The 17807-nt window shown below is 44.8% G+C and overlaps 4 protein-coding genes across 5 annotated transcripts; 1 reads left to right on the top strand and 3 right to left on the bottom strand.

Annotated features, from left to right (window-relative positions):
* Positions 1-114: 114 nt before the first annotated feature.
* ema (C-type lectin domain containing ema) lies at positions 115-5090 on the bottom strand. Of its 2 annotated transcripts, XM_065867062.2 has the most exons (11): positions 4633-5090; positions 4437-4576; positions 4225-4373; positions 4025-4167; positions 3881-3967; positions 3032-3819; positions 2659-2775; positions 2123-2584; positions 1478-2063; positions 1207-1413; positions 115-588 (listed from the first exon to the last, which is right to left on the bottom strand). In XM_065867062.2, exons 1-11 carry the CDS (start codon positions 4836-4838, stop codon positions 273-275), a joined length of 3201 nt encoding a protein of 1066 aa, XP_065723134.2. In that variant the 5' UTR covers positions 4839-5090; the 3' UTR covers positions 115-272. The 2 variants fall into 2 exon arrangements, with proteins under 2 accessions (XP_065723134.2, XP_065723135.2); XM_065867063.2 differs by lacking the exon at positions 1207-1413.
* Positions 5091-5233: 143 nt separating this feature from the next.
* Ttc1 (Tetratricopeptide repeat domain 1) lies at positions 5234-6478 on the bottom strand. The gene is made up of 2 exons (XM_017068054.4): positions 5875-6478; positions 5234-5810 (listed from the first exon to the last, which is right to left on the bottom strand). Exons 1-2 carry the CDS (start codon positions 6384-6386, stop codon positions 5522-5524), a joined length of 801 nt encoding a protein of 266 aa, XP_016923543.4. The 5' UTR covers positions 6387-6478; the 3' UTR covers positions 5234-5521.
* A 27-nt stretch (positions 6479-6505) lies between these two features.
* Positions 6506-8201, top strand: LOC108004954 (methionine synthase reductase). Its single transcript, XM_036817838.3, has 2 exons — positions 6506-6664; positions 6715-8201. Exons 1-2 carry the CDS (start codon positions 6533-6535, stop codon positions 7987-7989), a joined length of 1407 nt encoding a protein of 468 aa, XP_036673733.3. The 5' UTR covers positions 6506-6532; the 3' UTR covers positions 7990-8201.
* A 116-nt stretch (positions 8202-8317) lies between these two features.
* On the bottom strand, positions 8318-17445 carry Pak3 (p21 (RAC1) activated kinase 3). The gene is made up of 2 exons (XM_065867084.2): positions 14572-17445; positions 8318-10459 (listed from the first exon to the last, which is right to left on the bottom strand). Exon 1 carries the CDS (start codon positions 16507-16509, stop codon positions 14806-14808), a length of 1704 nt encoding a protein of 567 aa, XP_065723156.2. The 5' UTR covers positions 16510-17445; the 3' UTR covers positions 8318-10459; positions 14572-14805.
* Positions 17446-17807: the final 362 nt, after the last annotated feature.

Here is a 17807-nt window from a genome sequence, read left to right on the forward strand (position 1 = left end):
GACCAGCAATTATATAAAAATACAACAGCGGATAATCAAGTACCCGGAGATTTTAGAAAAACCCATCATAGTTGAAAAATTCAAACATGGTCATAAATAAACAACAAATATGCATTAGTTAACTTCAAATTCGTCAAATTAACTTTTATTTAAAATGAAAAGCAAATAGATTATGTGCCACCATATTAGTCAATTGGAATAACAAAATTTTAGCAACAATCCAAGCATAAGGCTCCTCCTCCCCAGTGTAATACTAGAATTCCTAATCTAATTTAAACCGTCTCGATGGCTCCCCGTCGCCTGCCCTCCGAACCTCCAGTGGCTTCGTTTCCGTCGCTCCCGATAAAAGATGTCTCCTCGGAGCTCTGCACAGGGAGCACTTCGCGGGGCAGGCCATTCAGCTGGCTTAGAAGGGCATTAGTGCCCCCAAGGGACGCTTCACGCGGCGATCCGTTGTGCCCGGATAACTGATCGTAATGGAGCACCCGAATGGGCGTATGCGAACGGGAGGCGGGCGAGGGGTTGCCCCGCGAGTGAGGGCTGTTGGTGCGCGAGTGCTGGAAATCCTCAAGGGGAATCTCCTCCGAACTGGAATAAAACAAAAAAAACATTTCGGACTTATTTTTAGCACAAATAAAGAGCTTTTAATGCTGAACATTGCATGCTGTCGAATATGAAGTATTTTTATAACAAATCAGAACCAGAAAAAACTAACACGTGCCGGTACATGTTAAACTCTTGAATAAGAAATTATTCCAATAATAATCCAAACAATAAATGTATTTAAAAAACGTGGAAACATCAAATAGTACCCAGAGAATAATTGCATGCCATTCGGTATTTATTTTATCAAAATAATACGAAAGTTATAATGAAAATATATCAGTTTAAGGATATTCCATACATAGTTATATCAATTTACACTACAATTATACTTAGTCAATCTTACAATACATGTTAAATATACATATATTATTGAAATTGAGTTAATAGAAAGCTCCGAATATTGAAAATTTTGATAATCAGGTACATAAACAGAAAAAAAAATGAAACTTTTGGATTTCTAATGTAAATAATCGAATTTAGCAAAATAAATGAAAATTGTTTGAATTAGAACAACTACAACCCCGGTTTAAGTCCTTCCCAAATCTCAATTATAACAACCATTCCAAGAAAGTAAACCTGGCTAAAAACATGTATGGTTACCGCGGCCTAGGCATCCTAGGACTGCTCTCCCGCGAACGGTTGCCGGTACTTCTGGGCTGGGAGTTCTCCCTCGACTGCGAAGAGCTGTGGCTGCCCATGCTAATACTGGGCGATCGCTCCCGATCCGAGTGATCTGCCCTCAGATTCGAGCCCGAAGTTGAGCTAGGACTGCGGCGTCGGGAGCGGCCAGCGCTTTCATTCCTAATTCTGCAGGAAGACGCACAAATGAGGATGGAAATGGGGAGCATGAAGCGGATCTACTCGAACTTACCCCTCGACGGAGCGATTTTGGGCCATCTGTGTACGACTGACGCCGGCGCTATTGTTTCCCCTAAGCACGGCCGCAAATCCAGGGACGCGATTAGATGTTGAGAACATGGGACGATGGTGACCACTGCGCGAACTGCTACCACTACTGTTTCCACTGCCTCCGCCACTGGACGTCGCCATGGTGCCGCCCACTGCGAACACGGGAGAGTCCATCTGCCCAGGGATCTCGATGAGCTGGGCGATCTGGTACATCTTCTTCTGTCTCGCCTTGCTTCGTCCTTTAGTCAGGCGCTGTTTGGCCGCCATGCAGCGAATATGGTCGTCGAACAGGAACTTGGCTGAGAGCAGCGGTGTGCGGTTGTGCGTAACCCCACCGCGGTGCACGGTAATGTGAAGACAACGCGAGTCATCCTTATCACCCTGCACCTCCACGTCTTGCAGAAAGCCCACAAACTTGGCCACTCCCCAGCCTAGCAGTTTGGCATCCGGCTCGACAAGGATCAACTGTAGGGCGTCAATAACCAGGAAGCGTCTTTGCTTGCTGCTGTCCTTGGCCACCACGGTGCAGGCAATCAGGTCACTGTTGTCTGCGGGAACACAGAATGGTTAGTCAATCCGCCGTAGTTTCTTTAATTCTAAAACTTACTCAGGTCAAGTACGTTCTCCACCTGCACTAGATTGACGACATTTGTCAGCGGCAGCAGGGACTCCTTCTCATTCAGAAACTTTTGGCACGTGCGACGCAGCAGGAAGTACACACGTATGGCTCGGCGGGCCTTTTCCACCTCCCCGCATGGAAGGCGTCGCGTAAAGTTAATTCCCGTGAGGGGCGTTCCCGTGGGAGGCAGTAGAATGGTGGAGTCCATGCACAGAAACTCCACGTTCAGTTGTGCCTTTCGCATCTCATTATATTCATCTTCGAACAGGTCAAGAAAGATATCCTCCGACTTGTAGAAGTTCCGGAGAACCGCCATCGACTGATTGCGGGCACTGAAGAGCAGATCCTGCTGGGCGGCGGTGATGCAGCGTGTCTCATCCGAGCTGGGACGGGTAAAAGTAACCAGTAACTCTAAAGCAATCTCAACAGTAATTAAGCGAATCCGGGAAGCTAAAAAACATTGAAGGTTAATACAAAATTAGAAAATATTGGTTTCTTAATGAGTACATTCTTGTAATACATACATGGCTGACTGGACTGTGTGATGATGCTTAGCAGATGCTCAATCAAGGCTGTCTTATAGCTAAAGGCGCCACGCGTTGACTTGGCCAGAACCTGATCGAACCACTCATTCTTGATGCCTGTATAGAAAGATTAAAGAAGATATTGAGTTACTGGATGGAACTACTAGCCGATGATTGATTAGTACGGGAAGTGGACGAGTTACGTACCATCTGGACGAAGTGGGACAGGTACCAGAATGTGACATGGTCATTACACATAGAAAGCAATTAGAATGAAGCACAAATGGGGTGATCAGAGCAATGGAAAGTTTCACAGCATTAGCCCAAAAACAGAGCGGCAGGGAAAGAACAAAGAGATAGTAATATAACTTACCACGATTGTGCGACATGGCATAAATGAGGCACAGCGATAGCAGGGCCAGGTAATCGTTCTCGGTACAGTCCAAAGCATGCAGGACAGTGTCCAAAAACGGCTTGGCCATCTCCGTAAAGTCGGACTTCGCTGAGGACGACTTTTGCAGCAACTGCTTTTCCTCGTCGGTTATGTTACGCAGCTTTGTCTGCTCCGCTTCCACCGCCTCTGCTTGTGAGTCCAGTTCCGTGGCTGCTGGAGAAGAAGACTCCACGCCGCTGTCCTCGCTGAGGGCATAGCTGGATGCGCTGGACTGGCCTGTGACGGTATCCAGGGCCTGTTCGAGGCTCTCGTTGGGCTCCCCGAAGCCAGGAACCACCACTTCGCGGTGCTCGACGTATGAATTGAGAATCTCAGCCGCGCCCTCCTTAAAGACGCTGTGGTCTCCATTAAGGACTACCCATGCCAGGGCGTGAACTAGCGGGGCATGAGAAACCACCAGGAAGACCAATGAGAGCAGGAAAAGGGCCACGATAGAGCTCACTCGCGGATTGTGTATCTCCTGGATGTCGATGTCCACGTTGCGATTAAGCACTGCAGCTAGATTCTGGGTAACCACAGCTAGAGATGGCGGTGGTGGGGCTGGAGTCAGTGAGAATATGTACAGGGGCACAAAAAGCTTATGCAGCAAATGTTCGGTAAGGACCGCATTCAGATCCTTTATGTCCAGCAGAAGGATGTCGCTCAAATAGTGTAAGTGGTCCAGGTGCTCAGCCACCAGGTTGGAAAGTTTCTGATTTGACTGATGGCTGCGGGTGGAGAAGGGATTAGGTAACCAAAACGGAGAGATGATGTCATGTAAACTCTTACTCTATATCTGTGCGCACACATGTATCGAGTTCCAGAATATGCTTGCCGATGAACCAAACCAGGTTACTGAAGTACGGGGCAGCCGTTCTAGGGGTAGAAATAGTGGTTTTAAGCCGGTCACAATCGATTAGAGATACCCCTTACTTGTCTCGGATAAAACGCAGCATGCTGGAGTTCTGAACCTTGTAGACATTTAGGGAAATGGTGCGCACAGCAATCCTTACCATGGACTCGGGGTGATTGAAGAACTTGATGGCCTCCGTGTACAAGGGGAAATCATTTGTGTGCTGTAAGGGAAAGCTTAAGTTAACTTGATAAGAAGGGATACTTGAGATAATGCTGACCTCATTGTAAAAGAAATGTATCGTGTGGGTGTTCAGCTTCAGACTGAGCGTCTTCAGGAAAAGGATGTAATAGCCCATTACATCCTCGTCGGAGAAGTCGAACTTGTGCACCATGATGGAATTGACATGGTTATTGCTAAGAAGATAATCTGCAAAAGGAATTATAGGTTGAATATAATACATTATTATTTAATGATGGATAGGGGACTAACACAAAGATGTCTCGTTGCGTATGTTCTCGAAGAGGATGTTGAGTGTCTGAAGCAGCTGGACGCAAACGAAGCTGGAACCTCCGCTCTTTTGACGCATTATGTGCAGGAAGTAGGAAAGCATGTTCTTCTCCAGAAAGAAGCTGGAAGAGAAAAGGATTTAGCTTCGGTTGTGTAATTTTGTAATCCCGAAACCCACTCAAACACCAGGGAGTCATGCTGGTCGCCCCAAATCAGGATCTCAGCGATGCAACGCAACGACTCCACGAGAAGGCCACGATTGCTCTCTGATACGGTGGTGTTCTTCTCCAGGATGCTGTACAGGTACTTGAGGTGTTCCAGCGATAGGCGGTTCTTGGGCCGTCCGCCCCAGGGTCCGCCAAACCAGCTTCGACTCCGGAACATGCTGGCTTCTGGGTTGGAATCAACTGGGCACGATTCGCCTGGCTGCTCTCATATCAAGCTGCAGAGGACTGTGGGGGCGCCACTCTCGTAGATCTTCGCATGCACCACTGCTCACGGTCACGCCACGGGGTTGGCCCACAAAATGGGGAAACCAGAATGTCTGCGATGCACGAATCTAATTTTGTAATTTGCGAATTGCGATTTTTCCAACAAATTGCTCTTCTTCTTCACGGGGAACACAAGTGTCACAGTCAGCTGTTGCTTCTGCCCAAGTTAATGGCTATCGTTATCGGAATAACAGAGATGCGTAGTCTTGTTATTGTTGTGACAGCATGGGAACTGCGACTGGGTCACAACACATAAAAATCCTTTAAAAATCAACTTAGAAACCAATATTTCTTATCGAGAACATATTTAATTAACAATACAGTCAAATGCGGAAGGAACCTAATAGATTACTTGCATATCACATCATGCATATTATAATAAAATTTGAGTAATTTCATATCAGGTAGACCTTTAACATTTTGGTATCCTGATTGTGATTAAAATGCGTGTTTTCTAGTGGTAGAGTTGTATGGTGTACGAAAACGGTGACTTGGTCACGACTTGCTAGTTCCAAACTGTTAATTTTCACATTATCTTCGAAAACAGCTTTATTTCTTCTTCTGCCAATCTTTCAACTAGCTTGGTTTTTGGTTAAAATTTATGGAATACGAGCCCGTGTTGGGATCCTGTTGCATTTGGAAATTCTGTGTGGACAGGCCGAAGGGTTTAAGTATCATGTTGCCCAGATCCTTCAGGCTGGACATCATCTCGTTCTTGAGCTTCTCGTTGCGCTCGGCGATAAGGGGTGGCAGGCGGATCTGAGCCTCACGAGCCTCTTGCTGTCCGGGATCTATCTCGATCACCTTCTTGTAGTCCTCCAGGGCCTCGTCCAGTTTGTCGTCCTGCTCGTAGAGCTTGGCGCGCCTGCAGGAGTATGACATATAGGTTGTAAGTTAGATTAGATATTAGGTTACGGGATTAGACCCACCTTAGGAGTACTCTCACATATTCCGGCCACAGTTCGATGGCCTTTGTGCAGTCGTCGATGGCCGCTTTGTTGGCCTCCAGCTTAATCTTGGCTGCAGCCCTGTTCCCGTAAAGCACTGCCCGTTCCTTGGTGCTCTCCGAGGGACAGATGTCTAGGGCTTCTGTGTAGACCTTGGCGGCGCCTACGGCATCTTCGTTCTTGAACAACTCGTTGCCTTCCAGCTTCAGTTTGTCTGCCTTCTCCTTATTCGCCGCCAGCTGCTCGGGACTGAGATCCTTCTCCCGTTCGCGCAGCTCCTCGATGGTCAGCTCGGAGTCCACGGCCGGTGGTTTCGCTATGGAATCTCCGCCAGCCGCACCCTCCTCCGCTTCGTCATCCAATGCCAGTTGGCTCTGCTTCTCCACGAGTTCGTCCACATCTTTTTCGCTCAGCTGCGTGTTGGTGGCCTCCTTCTCCGTGATCTCGCCAATCGCGTCCTGGAACTCGTCGTCACTATTGGCGTTGCCTGCCATTCTGTTTGTAATTTAATCCTACTGGGTTTACTAGAGATTTCGGCTTGTTAACAAAAAACAGCAACAAATATTGCTCCTCATGCTGACGATAACAGTGCCTATCGATAGATAAGCTCCTGGAGCCTATCGATGACACACCAGCACTGATGTTTTGGCGGTCTGACGGTGGATCACTTAATCCAGATGAAATGGACGTAGGAGCGTATATTCTGAGTGAATATATACCCGCCAAGCCGCTGGTCGGTAATCTGGAGTTGTGCTTTACGGGTGAACAGCAGGTGAGTACGTCGCGTCCGTTGGAAACGCCTCTAATATCGTATTTTTATAGGCAACCAGTGAAGCATGTGTCCAACTAAGATGTGGCGAGGCTTTAAACTTCCCATTCGCCCGTCCGGATTCCCAGCCGAGGGCAGTAGCGATAAGGGGGAGCAAGGTGCTTGTGGCTGCAGATAAGGCAACGGAAACAAAACGCGTGGTTGAGCTGACCCTGGAATCTCTCTTCGACTACGAGCCTGGGGACACCATAGGAGTTTTGCCCAGCAATAAGACAGGAGTAGTAGACCACCTGCTCCATCGGCTGGAACTTACCGACCAGGCAGACACCACGTTTCACTTAAAGTTGGCGCTTAATTGCGCCAAGAAAAATGCAAAGCTACCTGCCCACATTCCGGCAACAACGAGTCCCAGGGAGATTCTCACCCATTGCCTGTCTCTAAACTTCGTTCCTCAGAAGCAGCTCCTTAGTGCACTGGCGGGATTTACGATCAACGACAAAGAGCGAAGCTTCTTGGCCTGCCTGTCGTCTAAACAAGCCGCCGAGCACTACCAAAATCTCATCCTGGAGCAGGGACTGCTCTTCATGGATATTCTTGATCTTTGCGAAAACTGCAGGCCACCACTCGCCTTCCTGGTAGAGCACTTGCCTCGACTACTTCCCAGGCCGTACTCCATAGCAAATAGTCCTTTGGAAGCTGGTAACCAGGAACTCCGCGTTATTTACTCCGTACTCAGACGCAAGCCTGGAGTCACAACAAACATGTTGGAGGCCAAAGCAGAGCGATCCACTCCGCAGAAGCCTACTGAAGTGGTCATCTATCCACGAGTAAGCAACGCGTTCCGCTACACAGAACAGGATCTGGGCAGTAACCAAATACTCATTGCAGTGGGCACGGGACTGGCGCCCTTTCTTGGATTTCTAGCCCACAAGGAGAAGCTCAAGAAACAGCAGCCGCAGCAAAAAACCGGACATTCCTGGCTTTACATTGGTGCCAAGACACCGGAAGCCATTCTCAAGCGGGAACAGTTGATGGCCTGGCAGGAATCCTCAGTGCTGGAGCGTCTTCGCATGTGTCACTCGCGAGGCGAATCCCCCAGCTATGTGCAACAAATGCTGGCGGAGGAGGCCGAGGATCTGGTCAAGTTCCTACTAAAGCCAGAGACTGTGCTATACCTCTGTGCCGATGGCGCCAAGATATCCAAGTCCATTGCCAACGGTTTAAGTCTGTGCCTTCAAAAAGCATTGCATCTTACTGAGGAGGAGGCCTCACGGCAGCTGAAGGAACTGAAAACGCAGGGCAAATATCGCGAGGATGTTTGGCTGTAAATGGACAAATTCAAAAGCAGTCAAAGTAATAGCCCGCAGATGTAGCCACTAGATGCATTTATAATTTAATCGCTTGGAATGGTTTTCATGTACTTCTGACATTTGAATGTTTCTTACGACGATCTTCCGCTTTTTAGTTTCGTTTTTCAGCTGTATTGTTAAGCAATTTTATTTTAACAATGTAAAATAAATAAATAAAAAAAAAACAAGTAGTTGGACGATTTTGATGTATAACGTAATGTAACGAATACCCATTTCCAAGCACTATACCCCCTTAGGCTATTATTTTGACTGCAGCCACAACATAAATATTAATTCAACAGAATGCTTTGGTCGAATAAGTAAATAACGATATATTTAACAACACAAAATAAAAATTACAGTGCAAGGTAAACTAAATACATACAATTGTGAGGGGCCAACTTCAAAGATCGAAGTGGATGGGGACTAAATTGCAAAATAAATCTAAATAATGGTAGAACATACGAATACGACTTAGGTTCCAAGCAAACTAAACGTGCGCACATAAAACATAAAACTTATTGTGGGATTTACTCATTGCATTTAAGCGATCGTTAAAGCGCTATTGTATCGTTACTGTTTTTCCGCTTCTCTAAATATCTAGATCTTCGTTTTTTTTATCATACTGTTTATGTTTATTTTGGCAAGTCGGGTCTTGACCTTGCACATTAATATGCATTTTGTATTTTAACTACGTTTAAGTTTAATTGAAATAGAGCCAATTCTTTTAGTGTATATAATAATATAATTACGAATCGATCAAAATTGATGTCAGCTTCTTCTTTCTCCTATTCGTCCATTTACAATTGCAATAAAAGTTGCGTATAAAAAATTATGCTACCTTTTGTTGTTCTTTGTTTGGTTTGAAGACTTATGTTTCATTTACAATTACGTTATTAATTGCAATATTTGCGTTCGTCTTAAATGCGTTTGCGAATATGTAATGTCGGGTATGTCTCGGATTCCAAAAAAGGTCATCTAAACCCATTTCTACTGCCCCTAAATACTCTCCGTTCGTTGCCTTTCCTAATACTCATTTAAGCTAAACTAAGAAAATCAAATAAATTTTCGATTAATAGTTAAGTTAAGCTCTTTAAAAATTATGAATGCATAATTATAGGCCAAATATTGGGATTTCGTTTCGTATATAAAATTTAACTATGAACCGATCTGCAGCAGCAGCAATCCATTGTCTACTAATATCAGAATTGCAAGTAAAAGATAATCCCTATCGGTATTGGTATATATAACAGTTTAAGAAAGCTAACACCGGCTGGCAGAATAACCTCGAATGTACCCTTTTTTTGTTCCGCCTTCGTTGTGTTTCGGTAAAATATCTGTGAAAAGTCTACCGACTAACTATATACTTTTTGAATAAATCTTGTGGTAGGAAATAGCACTCAATATTTAAATGAAAAGAAAGTGGTGAAAAAGAAAAACCCTATAATGGATAGGGTGTTGATTACTGTCTCTTCAAGATATCTCCTTCAGCAATTGACATTGCTTATAATTCCCGTTGGGACTAGGTTTAGTGTACGTATACCACTTCTATATGCATATACTCCCTTTAGGGATATTTCTTTGTTTCAATATTTCACTTTAGCTTTGACACACACATTACCGCGTTAAATAACATCTCTACTATGATAGGGTTCTGTATAGAATTACAATTTTCTTGGTGCGTATGGCAAATGTCTCGGGGAAGGAACAAGGAAGTCTATGTAAATCTGTTCTTTTGTGGCGTTTTCGGTTAGTCTTAAGTTTGTACTAATTAAAATGGAATATCAAAGATTTTTCCCTCAATCCCGTCAACACTGCGAATATCAGCTAATATACAAGCTCCGGGGGCTAGCTTGTCTAATTAGTTATCTGTTGCATTGATATATCTGTATTCTATGGGAAATGAATAAATTGTGGAGATAATTTTGCTGTTGCTGGTGTGTCGCTTGCTGCTGCTAGCTCTAGTCCTAATGGCACTTGTTACACTCATTTCGACTTGCTATAATTATCGCCTTCGCTTTTTTGTTTTGATTTTTTTTGTGTTTTGTTTTTTGGTAATTTACAACAAGTATTGCATGTTCTCTGTTTAGGGTTCGTTTGCACTTACTGACTACGACGAATTTTATAAAGAATCGCATAATGCAGATTTGATAAAATCGCTTAAATCACAATTATGTATATATACGGGTATATAAAGAGTAATCAAACTTATGTCCCTACAGTTAATAATACAGTATCTATATCATATGTGCGTGTTTGTGTGCGTTGTGGCATATACACTGGTATACGCGCCATGTACGAAGTAAGCTAATTTGCCATAGGACAATCTAATCTAAGCGATAACCCCCGCCCCTCTGCCTCTGAGCGATGCGATATGGATCCACGGTTTTGCGACGGTTTCCTCCGAGTTTTCCGGCCTCAGTTCATCTCTCTTTCTCGCTGTCTCGTGCTGCAAAAAAAGAATAGATAAAAACGATCGTTAGTTATTGTTGGTAAATTTCCAGGTCAAATTGCTGCACTGCAGCCAAGAAAAGGGGCAAAACGAGAATGGCGTAGCGAATAATTAACACATCGACCTCTAATAATTGCCATCACCCTGAAATACGTTTATGGGCAAAAGAATGTGCAATAAAGGGTACAGAAATAGCTAAATGGATCTATGAATTGCAAGTGGAAATGCAATGAATACAAAATACAATAAATTCCTAGTCCTTAAAATATCATAACTTAAAAACTTATTTTGAGTGGAGCCAACCGCAAATATATTGATTCTACATGACAAATTCGACAATTGTCATTGTATAAAAAAAATATTAGTTAAATAAAAAACACATTACGTTGTTTTGATTCATTACTGTAAAGATAGATAGGCATAACGAGTTAAATTTTATAATAAACCCAAACAGGAATTTTTGCGAACCGAACCTTATTTTCTGAAGTCGAGTGTAGGGTCGAAAATACATTTTGTTCGGGAAGCACAAGGCAAGGTAAACTAATCAAACAACTGTTCCGTTATCGGGGAACCCCTTATCAGCTCATTTGATACAACCAGCTGATTAGCTGGCCAAAGAAATCGTTAAATATAGATCGTTACAGTCACGACAGGTGGGTGGACCTTGGCATCGGGGGGGCTGAGGTCAGGTGAACTGCATATTATAATTAATAATGCATTATCAGTACCCATTTTATGGCGCCCCTTTCGATGGGTTAATTCAGGGGGTATCTGCATAATCTTTTGGCGTCGTTCGCTCGTTTTGTCTGACCGCCTCCCCCGCACTTGATCACTCTGTGTTGTTGAAAAGAACTATTGTTATGCCATGGGAGAGCGGAGCACGTCAATTATCAGCACAATAATTGTTTATATTTATCAGCATGTGAAGCAGCACCCGCTCCAAAGTCACGCTTCGATTTCAATGAAACGCGGCCTGCCGAACACTTCCAGTTTTCCCCACAATTTTTCTTTGACGAAATCAGAAACGAGAAGAACAGTCACTCAGAAAAATAAGAAACTTTTCAGAAATAGAAATTCAGGTTAAATAGCGATGATATATACATTAGTTCAGATATGTTTTTTCTACAACATAACCCTAGGATCCTTCAAATCTAACCTCCCAAATGTTAACGGTTGTATCTGGTATTCTTATAAGAGAACATGTAAAATCATCAATTCATTATCAAATATCATAAGATTTCTCTCAGTGCAGCTGATTATTAGCTGGCAGGCAAATGAGAGCGCGCTCCAGATGCAAAGAGGGTCGAAAGAAGTTCACTCGTGGATCGTGTACCAATGCATGTACACATTACATTACATTGCAATCCACTGAGTCTCACCGCAAAATATATATTTTTATTACGAGTGTACTTGCAGCGAGTACGTGGTGTGGTTTGTGTGTGTAAGTGGATGAGTATGTCGCAGGCATTGGAAACTCTGACAAAACATTCGTTCGCAAATGTTACTAAAGCCAGTGGATTCAGATACAGTGTAATACACAACTTTGCATTGTTGGTTGACGTGATCTGCCCGGGGGGATTAAGAGGGGGAGGGGAGGTCGTTTACAAACACCCCCCTCAACGTTGGATGGGAAAAATAAGTCTCTGCCGCAAAGTAATGAATGAATCATCTAAAATTCCGCATAGCTACCAAACAACAACTTGTGTGGTTCAATAAACGAAACACTCACACACGCAGACATTCGGCCGAAAAACCTTTCGAGCAAGGTGAAATTATCATTCGACGGCGCCATTCCAAATCGAACTATATGTGAGTGGTTTAGTCATTATTTCTGGGTCTTGGGGCGTCGCTTGCTAGACCATTTTCAAATGTCTCTGGGAATTCACGAGGCCCTTTCACTCACTAACTCACACATGTCTACACAGACAGAAAAATTAATATGATTTAATGATATAATTAGTTGATACACATTTTGGAATTGATATAATATGTAAAAACTATGAACGAAGCTGAAGAAATATAAAATAACGGATACTCTATGGTCATGTTGATTTATTATTATAAAAATTAATTTTAAAACAACTCAGGAGATATTTTGTTCTATGTATCCAGTTGTACTTTGGCCCCAGCATCGAGGTTCCACGCCCAGAAGCCAGAATGGAAGCCGAAGAAAATGTTTCAGTTTTTGCGAAATTCCGTTCCGTAGCCCTTTCCCCCTGCTTTCCAGTATTTCCCGCATTCAAGATTTCAATATCCGCAAGTAAGCAAATCCAACGCACTCTCTTGCTCCCTCTCCCGCAAAACGGAAAGCAAAAGTATGCGCCAGTAATATAAACAAATAAAGAGCCTAGAGATCCGGTAGAAGTCAGGGAAGAAGACAGGGGCGAATCCAGTAGGGGGGTTAAGAGACGATAGGCCCCTTAAGTTTTGCCAATGAAAAAAAAATATCCCAAAATCTTGACATTATTCCAACAGTGTTCCCCTATTTTGAATGAATTCACTCACAATCCCCAGCTAGATCCGGCCCTGGAAAATGCAGACACAGTGCATCACAATGCAGGGGAAGAGACAAGCCAAGTGGGAGTGGGAGAGAGTAAAAATAGCGCAGCCAAGTCGCGACGTCGCCATCCCCCCTCTCGCTTGCTCCAGCAGCAGAAGCAATTAAGTTGAGTAAGTGGGAGGGAGACCAAAGATGCAGAAGAACCACATGAAAGAGAGAGATGGGGAGAAGGAGAACCGCCATCAGAATCAGTTATACACACTCTCATTCTTTGTGCTACACACACTTTGAGTTTGACTCCACTTTCGCTCTCTTGGCGCCCCCTCCTCTCTCACTCTCTCTCTTCGCAGAACTTTCACGATCTAAGTTATTTCCTTTTTTTTCTTTAGCTTCGCTTATCACATCGAAAATGGACGAAAATTGTTCTAAGAATTTAAGAACTTGATAAATTCCGCTCCGATTTGTATACTGCCTGGGGGAATTACAATAGCACTTATACACTGTGTAGTACTCGGCTGATAAGGCCAATACAAATGCAATCTGCGGAGCGTAGGTGCTTTCGCTGTCCGTGTGTTTGTATGAATTAAAGTTTTCTTTATTATGATGTATGAATGTATGAATATATTTTGGCCAGACAAAGCGATATTCCAAACAGGAAATGCGAACGAGCGTGTTAAATTGCGTACTTAGTTGTTTTTTTTGCTGTTGTTGTCGGAGCGGCTTCTTTCTTTTTTTTTGTCCATTGTCAGTTTTCAATGGGATGTCTTGTGCAAAAACTCTGCACGTAGTATACGTAATAGGTGTGCCAACGAAAGGGACCAAAAAAACGACTGCAATAGCCGAATAACGGCATATGCTCTCGAGTCAGAGTAACTTCAAATAGGAGAAACCCAAATTTCCTTTTCAGGGAATATGTTCCCTAAAAAATTTTTATGGTTAATATTAGCTGAGTTCGCAGAATTTTAGAGCGATAGTCTTAATATAACTCTAAAAAAAACTCATATTTTGACAATCTTGTTTTTAATGAAGATTTGTCATAACAAGTTCAAAGCAACTCTTATTTTGATTAAATTTGCATAATTTTTGAAATTCAAATAAAGAAAGAAGGGGATGTTTAAAGTTGAGTCATTCTTTAAGTTAGATAATAAAGAATAAGTAAAGCAGAGGCGTAAAGGACCGCTGGTCCCAATTCAAAGTTTTGATAAATGACTCTCTAAAATTCATGTGATTTTTTATTATGGCGATCAGCATATTTGCTCTTTGGGGCGTTGCAAATGGCCCAGTTTAGTATTCCCTTTCTACCTAGGGAAAGAAACTAACCAAGAGACAAAAACCTCGTGCACTGCGTAACCTTGATCGAATTTAATCTGTTGTTCGAACCGACGCCACTTACTGATTAAGAGAGTCAAGATAGTAAACTATCGCCGTTTTGGCAAAATTCAGCCAACACAGCGAAACTAACCCATCGGCCAATAAACCGGCAGCCTCTGTTTCCACATGTGCGATTGCGAAAAGGTTTCCGTTGAAATGGATATCGCCTAGCTTGAATAATGAACTCGGCCCAGCTACCTGGGTAGTATTCAAAGGGCGGGCGGAAAGCGGGACTTACCTGTTTTCGAAGGGGAGTTGTCGGGTCCTAGTCCTGCTCTCGCTATTTCTACGGTTGTACACACTACAAAGACTACGATCAGCATTCTGTTCCAGTTCCAGTTCCGGTTTCGTCCACACAAAACAAATTTACATTGAAAACTCATTATACACACGGGGCAGAGCCCGATCCCGATCCCGAATCCGCTTCCGATCACGCATAGAGCAGCCTGGCCGTCCGGTGATTGCACAGCAACTATACGTTGCGTCGGAGCACCTTCTTGGCGGCCTTGATGTTGGGCACTAGGGCCTTGACCTCGCTGCAGTCGTTGAGGAAGGGATGGCTAAGTAGCTCGTCGGCGGTGGCCCTTCGGTCGACCTCCACCTGGAGACAGCGGTCGAGGAAGTCCTGGAGGTTGGGACTGAGCTTGTCCCAACTCTTGATGTCCGGCCGACCGTTGGCGGCGATCAGGTAGAGGGCGCGGAGCGGAGTCTCGTACAGATAGGGCGGTTGGCCCTCGATCATTTCGATGGCCATGATGCCGATGGACCAGATGTCCACCTTTTTGCCGTACTTCTTGCGCGTGACCACCTCGGGCGCCATCCAGTACGGTGTGCCCACCATCGTCTGGCGCTTCTCGTCGCCCTCAATATTGGCGCAGAAGCCAAAGTCTGTTACCTTGACGCAGCCATCCATGCCCAGCAGCACATTGTCTGACTTGATGTCCCGGTGGATGATGCCCTTGGCGTGAAGAAAGCTGATCGCATAGAGCGTCTCGCGGCAAACGCAGGCGATCTGTCGCTCCTTCATCACAGTCTCGGTAACGACGTCGGTCAGGGGGCCGCCATCCATATACTCCATGACCACCCACAGCTGGTCCTCGGGCTCCAGCAGGTAGGCATCCAGGAAGTTGACCAGGTTCTTGTGGTTGAAGTCTTTAAGCACCCGGATTTCGGTGAGTATGAGATCCTTGGAGGACTGGTTCTTCATGTCGATGGTCTTGACGGCCACCTGTGATTCGTTCTGCAAATCGCCGGCTATGAAGACTATGCCGGAGGCACCTTTGCCCACCTCCTGTGTGGTCTTGTAGCGCTCCCTTGGATCCTCTGGATTGCAAATGGCCCGCAGCTCATCGTAGATCTCGGCATCGGTCTTCTGGGCACGCTTCTCCTTGGAACGACGGAGTATCGTCTCGTCCGGATTGTCATCGGCATCCTGGGCATTGCCGGCTGGTTTGATGATGATGGTGTCCGTGTTGATCTTGTGCTGGTTGTCGGAGTCCTCTTCCTGCCGTAGGTCCGAGGTGCGTGAGAACTTCTGGGTAACCCGGGGTTTCGGCTTGATCTGCGGCTTGGGCGGCATGGCATGTGGCGATTTCTTGGGAGGCACTGGTGGCGGCTCCTGTGGCGCCGCCTTTAGCGTTTCACGATGCTCCAGATTGGACTTAAGCTCCTTGAACACCTCCTCCAAGGCGTCCAGCCGCACCGTCGACTGTTGGCTGCTGTCGTTGATGCTGCTGCTGTTGCTATTTCCCGCCGAGGAGCCGCATCCGCTGCTGCTCTCCGTCTCCGTGGCCGTGGAGCTGCCATCGTCGTCGGACTTCTCGGGGTCCTGAGACTTGTGTTTGTTCTTGTAGTTGACATAGTTCTCGATCTCCTTGGACTCTTCGTGGATGACGTCCTCGGTGATGAAGGGCTTGAAGACCTCGTTCTCCTTCTTCTTGATCGAGTAGTTGTAGTACTTGACGGCATGGTAGGCGGCATCTGGATTCTTGTCCTGCTCATCGCGAGTGATCTGTTGGTTCATCAGGCGCACCCAGGGCGCTGGAAGGCCTTCCAGGTCACCAGTCTCCTGGTTGCGCGAGACATGGAAGTGTCGCTGGAAGTTTGTGGGTGCACCGATCTCGGAGATCGATCCCCCATCCCCGCCCTTCTTCTTGAACCACTTGGTGAAGCTCATCTTTCCAGTAGCTTTCTTTCTCTCCCCCTTTGTATAGATGTGTGCGGTCGTGGGGATTTTCTTTCAATGCGTTTAGTTACGCTCGACTTGAAAAATTCTAAACGTTCAGCGGATTTGGATTTGTTGTTGTTTGCCTTTAGTTTTGTTACTGTTACTCAAGCCACCACTCTCGCTCTCGCTCTCTTTACCTTTGTCTCCCTCTCACTGAACCAGCCGTGAGTCATGAACACATTCACACGCACGCACACTCGTTCGTTCGGCCTGCGCTTTGGTGTATGCGTATGTGTGTGCGCGAGAGCTCTTCTTATCTCTTCTAACTGTAGCTGTAGTTTCTTTCGCTTTACGAAAACGCAGAAGATTTTCACTTTTTATTAGCCCCACTCGCTTCGCTAATTATTAATTTAGCTACCTTAATTTATTCAGCAATCACCAGTTTTCAATTGCTCGACACACAAAGGCGGACGCGGACACGAACACGCACACATCTCGAAGTCGGACACAAAAGGAGTGGCCGTCGCAGTCTTGTTCTTCCACTGTCTCTTGTTGTTGTTCTTGTTGCGGGGCCGAAAACTCCCTTCCTGTTCTATTAGCCGTTCCAGGGTTCCATGACTATACGGCAGTTTATCGTTTATTTGGGGTTTTAACCGCTCGAGAATTAATTCCACTCTGGAATTAAAAACTTCTTTGGTTTTCCCCTCCGCTTAGCTGCAATCGCACTGCTGCACTCGGCCTGTTTTGCTGTCGCACTCGCACTAGAGTTGTGCCGATAGATGAGTTAAGTATACGATGTATATATATTTTTTACTAGTAAACACAATTGTTTTTTTCGCGGTCCTAAGCTACTTTTTTACTTTACTGTTTTATGTTTTTTAATACGAGCCGAAATACAAGCGCGCGTGTGTAATTTCTTTTTCTTGCAGACTGAGTGTGACCGCAGCGCACACGTTCAGATATACCAACCATTTGTGATAACTTAGTAAAATATCGATTGATTAATCTGACTATCGACTATTAAGGGGATTCCCTGAACTGTTTGAATTTTAAAAAACCAGAGCTGTCACCTTATTTCATGACAAAGAATATTTTTAGTTCTTCCTACGTTATTAAATATTTCAGACATTGGCCGCGCTCAGCAGATCAACATGATAACGGATTACTGATCCATCAACGTCCAAAAAATTTTAAAACTGGTGACTGCTGCTTAAAAATTAAACAGGTATTTTTAATATTCGTTTTCTCTGGTCATAAAACTGTTGGAATGTTTTATCTTTCTTTACAAGGATCCTGGAAACTGTCGG

The sequence above is a fragment of the Drosophila suzukii genome, chromosome 3 (genome assembly GCF_043229965.1).
Source record: "Drosophila suzukii chromosome 3, CBGP_Dsuzu_IsoJpt1.0, whole genome shotgun sequence".
In the NCBI taxonomy this organism is placed as follows: domain Eukaryota; kingdom Metazoa; phylum Arthropoda; class Insecta; order Diptera; family Drosophilidae; genus Drosophila; species Drosophila suzukii.

Bases quoted from the DNA above. Each gene is read 5' to 3' on its own strand.
- Ttc1 (XM_017068054.4), bottom strand. From the start codon at position 6,386: ATGGCAGGCAACGCCAATAGTGACGACGAGTTCCAGGACGCGATTGGC. The intron at 5,811-5,874 runs GTGGGTCTAATC...ATACTCCTGCAG, and splicing joins TATGTGAGAGTACTCCTAAG to GCGCGCCAAGCTCTACGAGC.
- LOC108004954 (XM_036817838.3), top strand. From the start codon at position 6,533: ATGTTTTGGCGGTCTGACGGTGGATCACTTAATCCAGATGAAATGGAC. The intron at 6,665-6,714 runs GTGAGTACGTCG...GTATTTTTATAG, and splicing joins GCTTTACGGGTGAACAGCAG to GCAACCAGTGAAGCATGTGT.
- ema (XM_065867062.2), bottom strand. From the start codon at position 4,838: ATGTTCCGGAGTCGAAGCTGGTTTGGCGGACCCTGGGGCGGACGGCCC. The intron at 2,776-3,031 runs GTAAGTTATATT...CTTTCTATACAG, and splicing joins TGCCATGTCGCACAATCGTG to GCATCAAGAATGAGTGGTTC. The intron at 2,585-2,658 runs GTATGTATTACA...AATGTTTTTTAG, and splicing joins CACACAGTCCAGTCAGCCAT to CTTCCCGGATTCGCTTAATT.
- Pak3 (XM_065867084.2), bottom strand. From the start codon at position 16,509: ATGAGCTTCACCAAGTGGTTCAAGAAGAAGGGCGGGGATGGGGGATCG.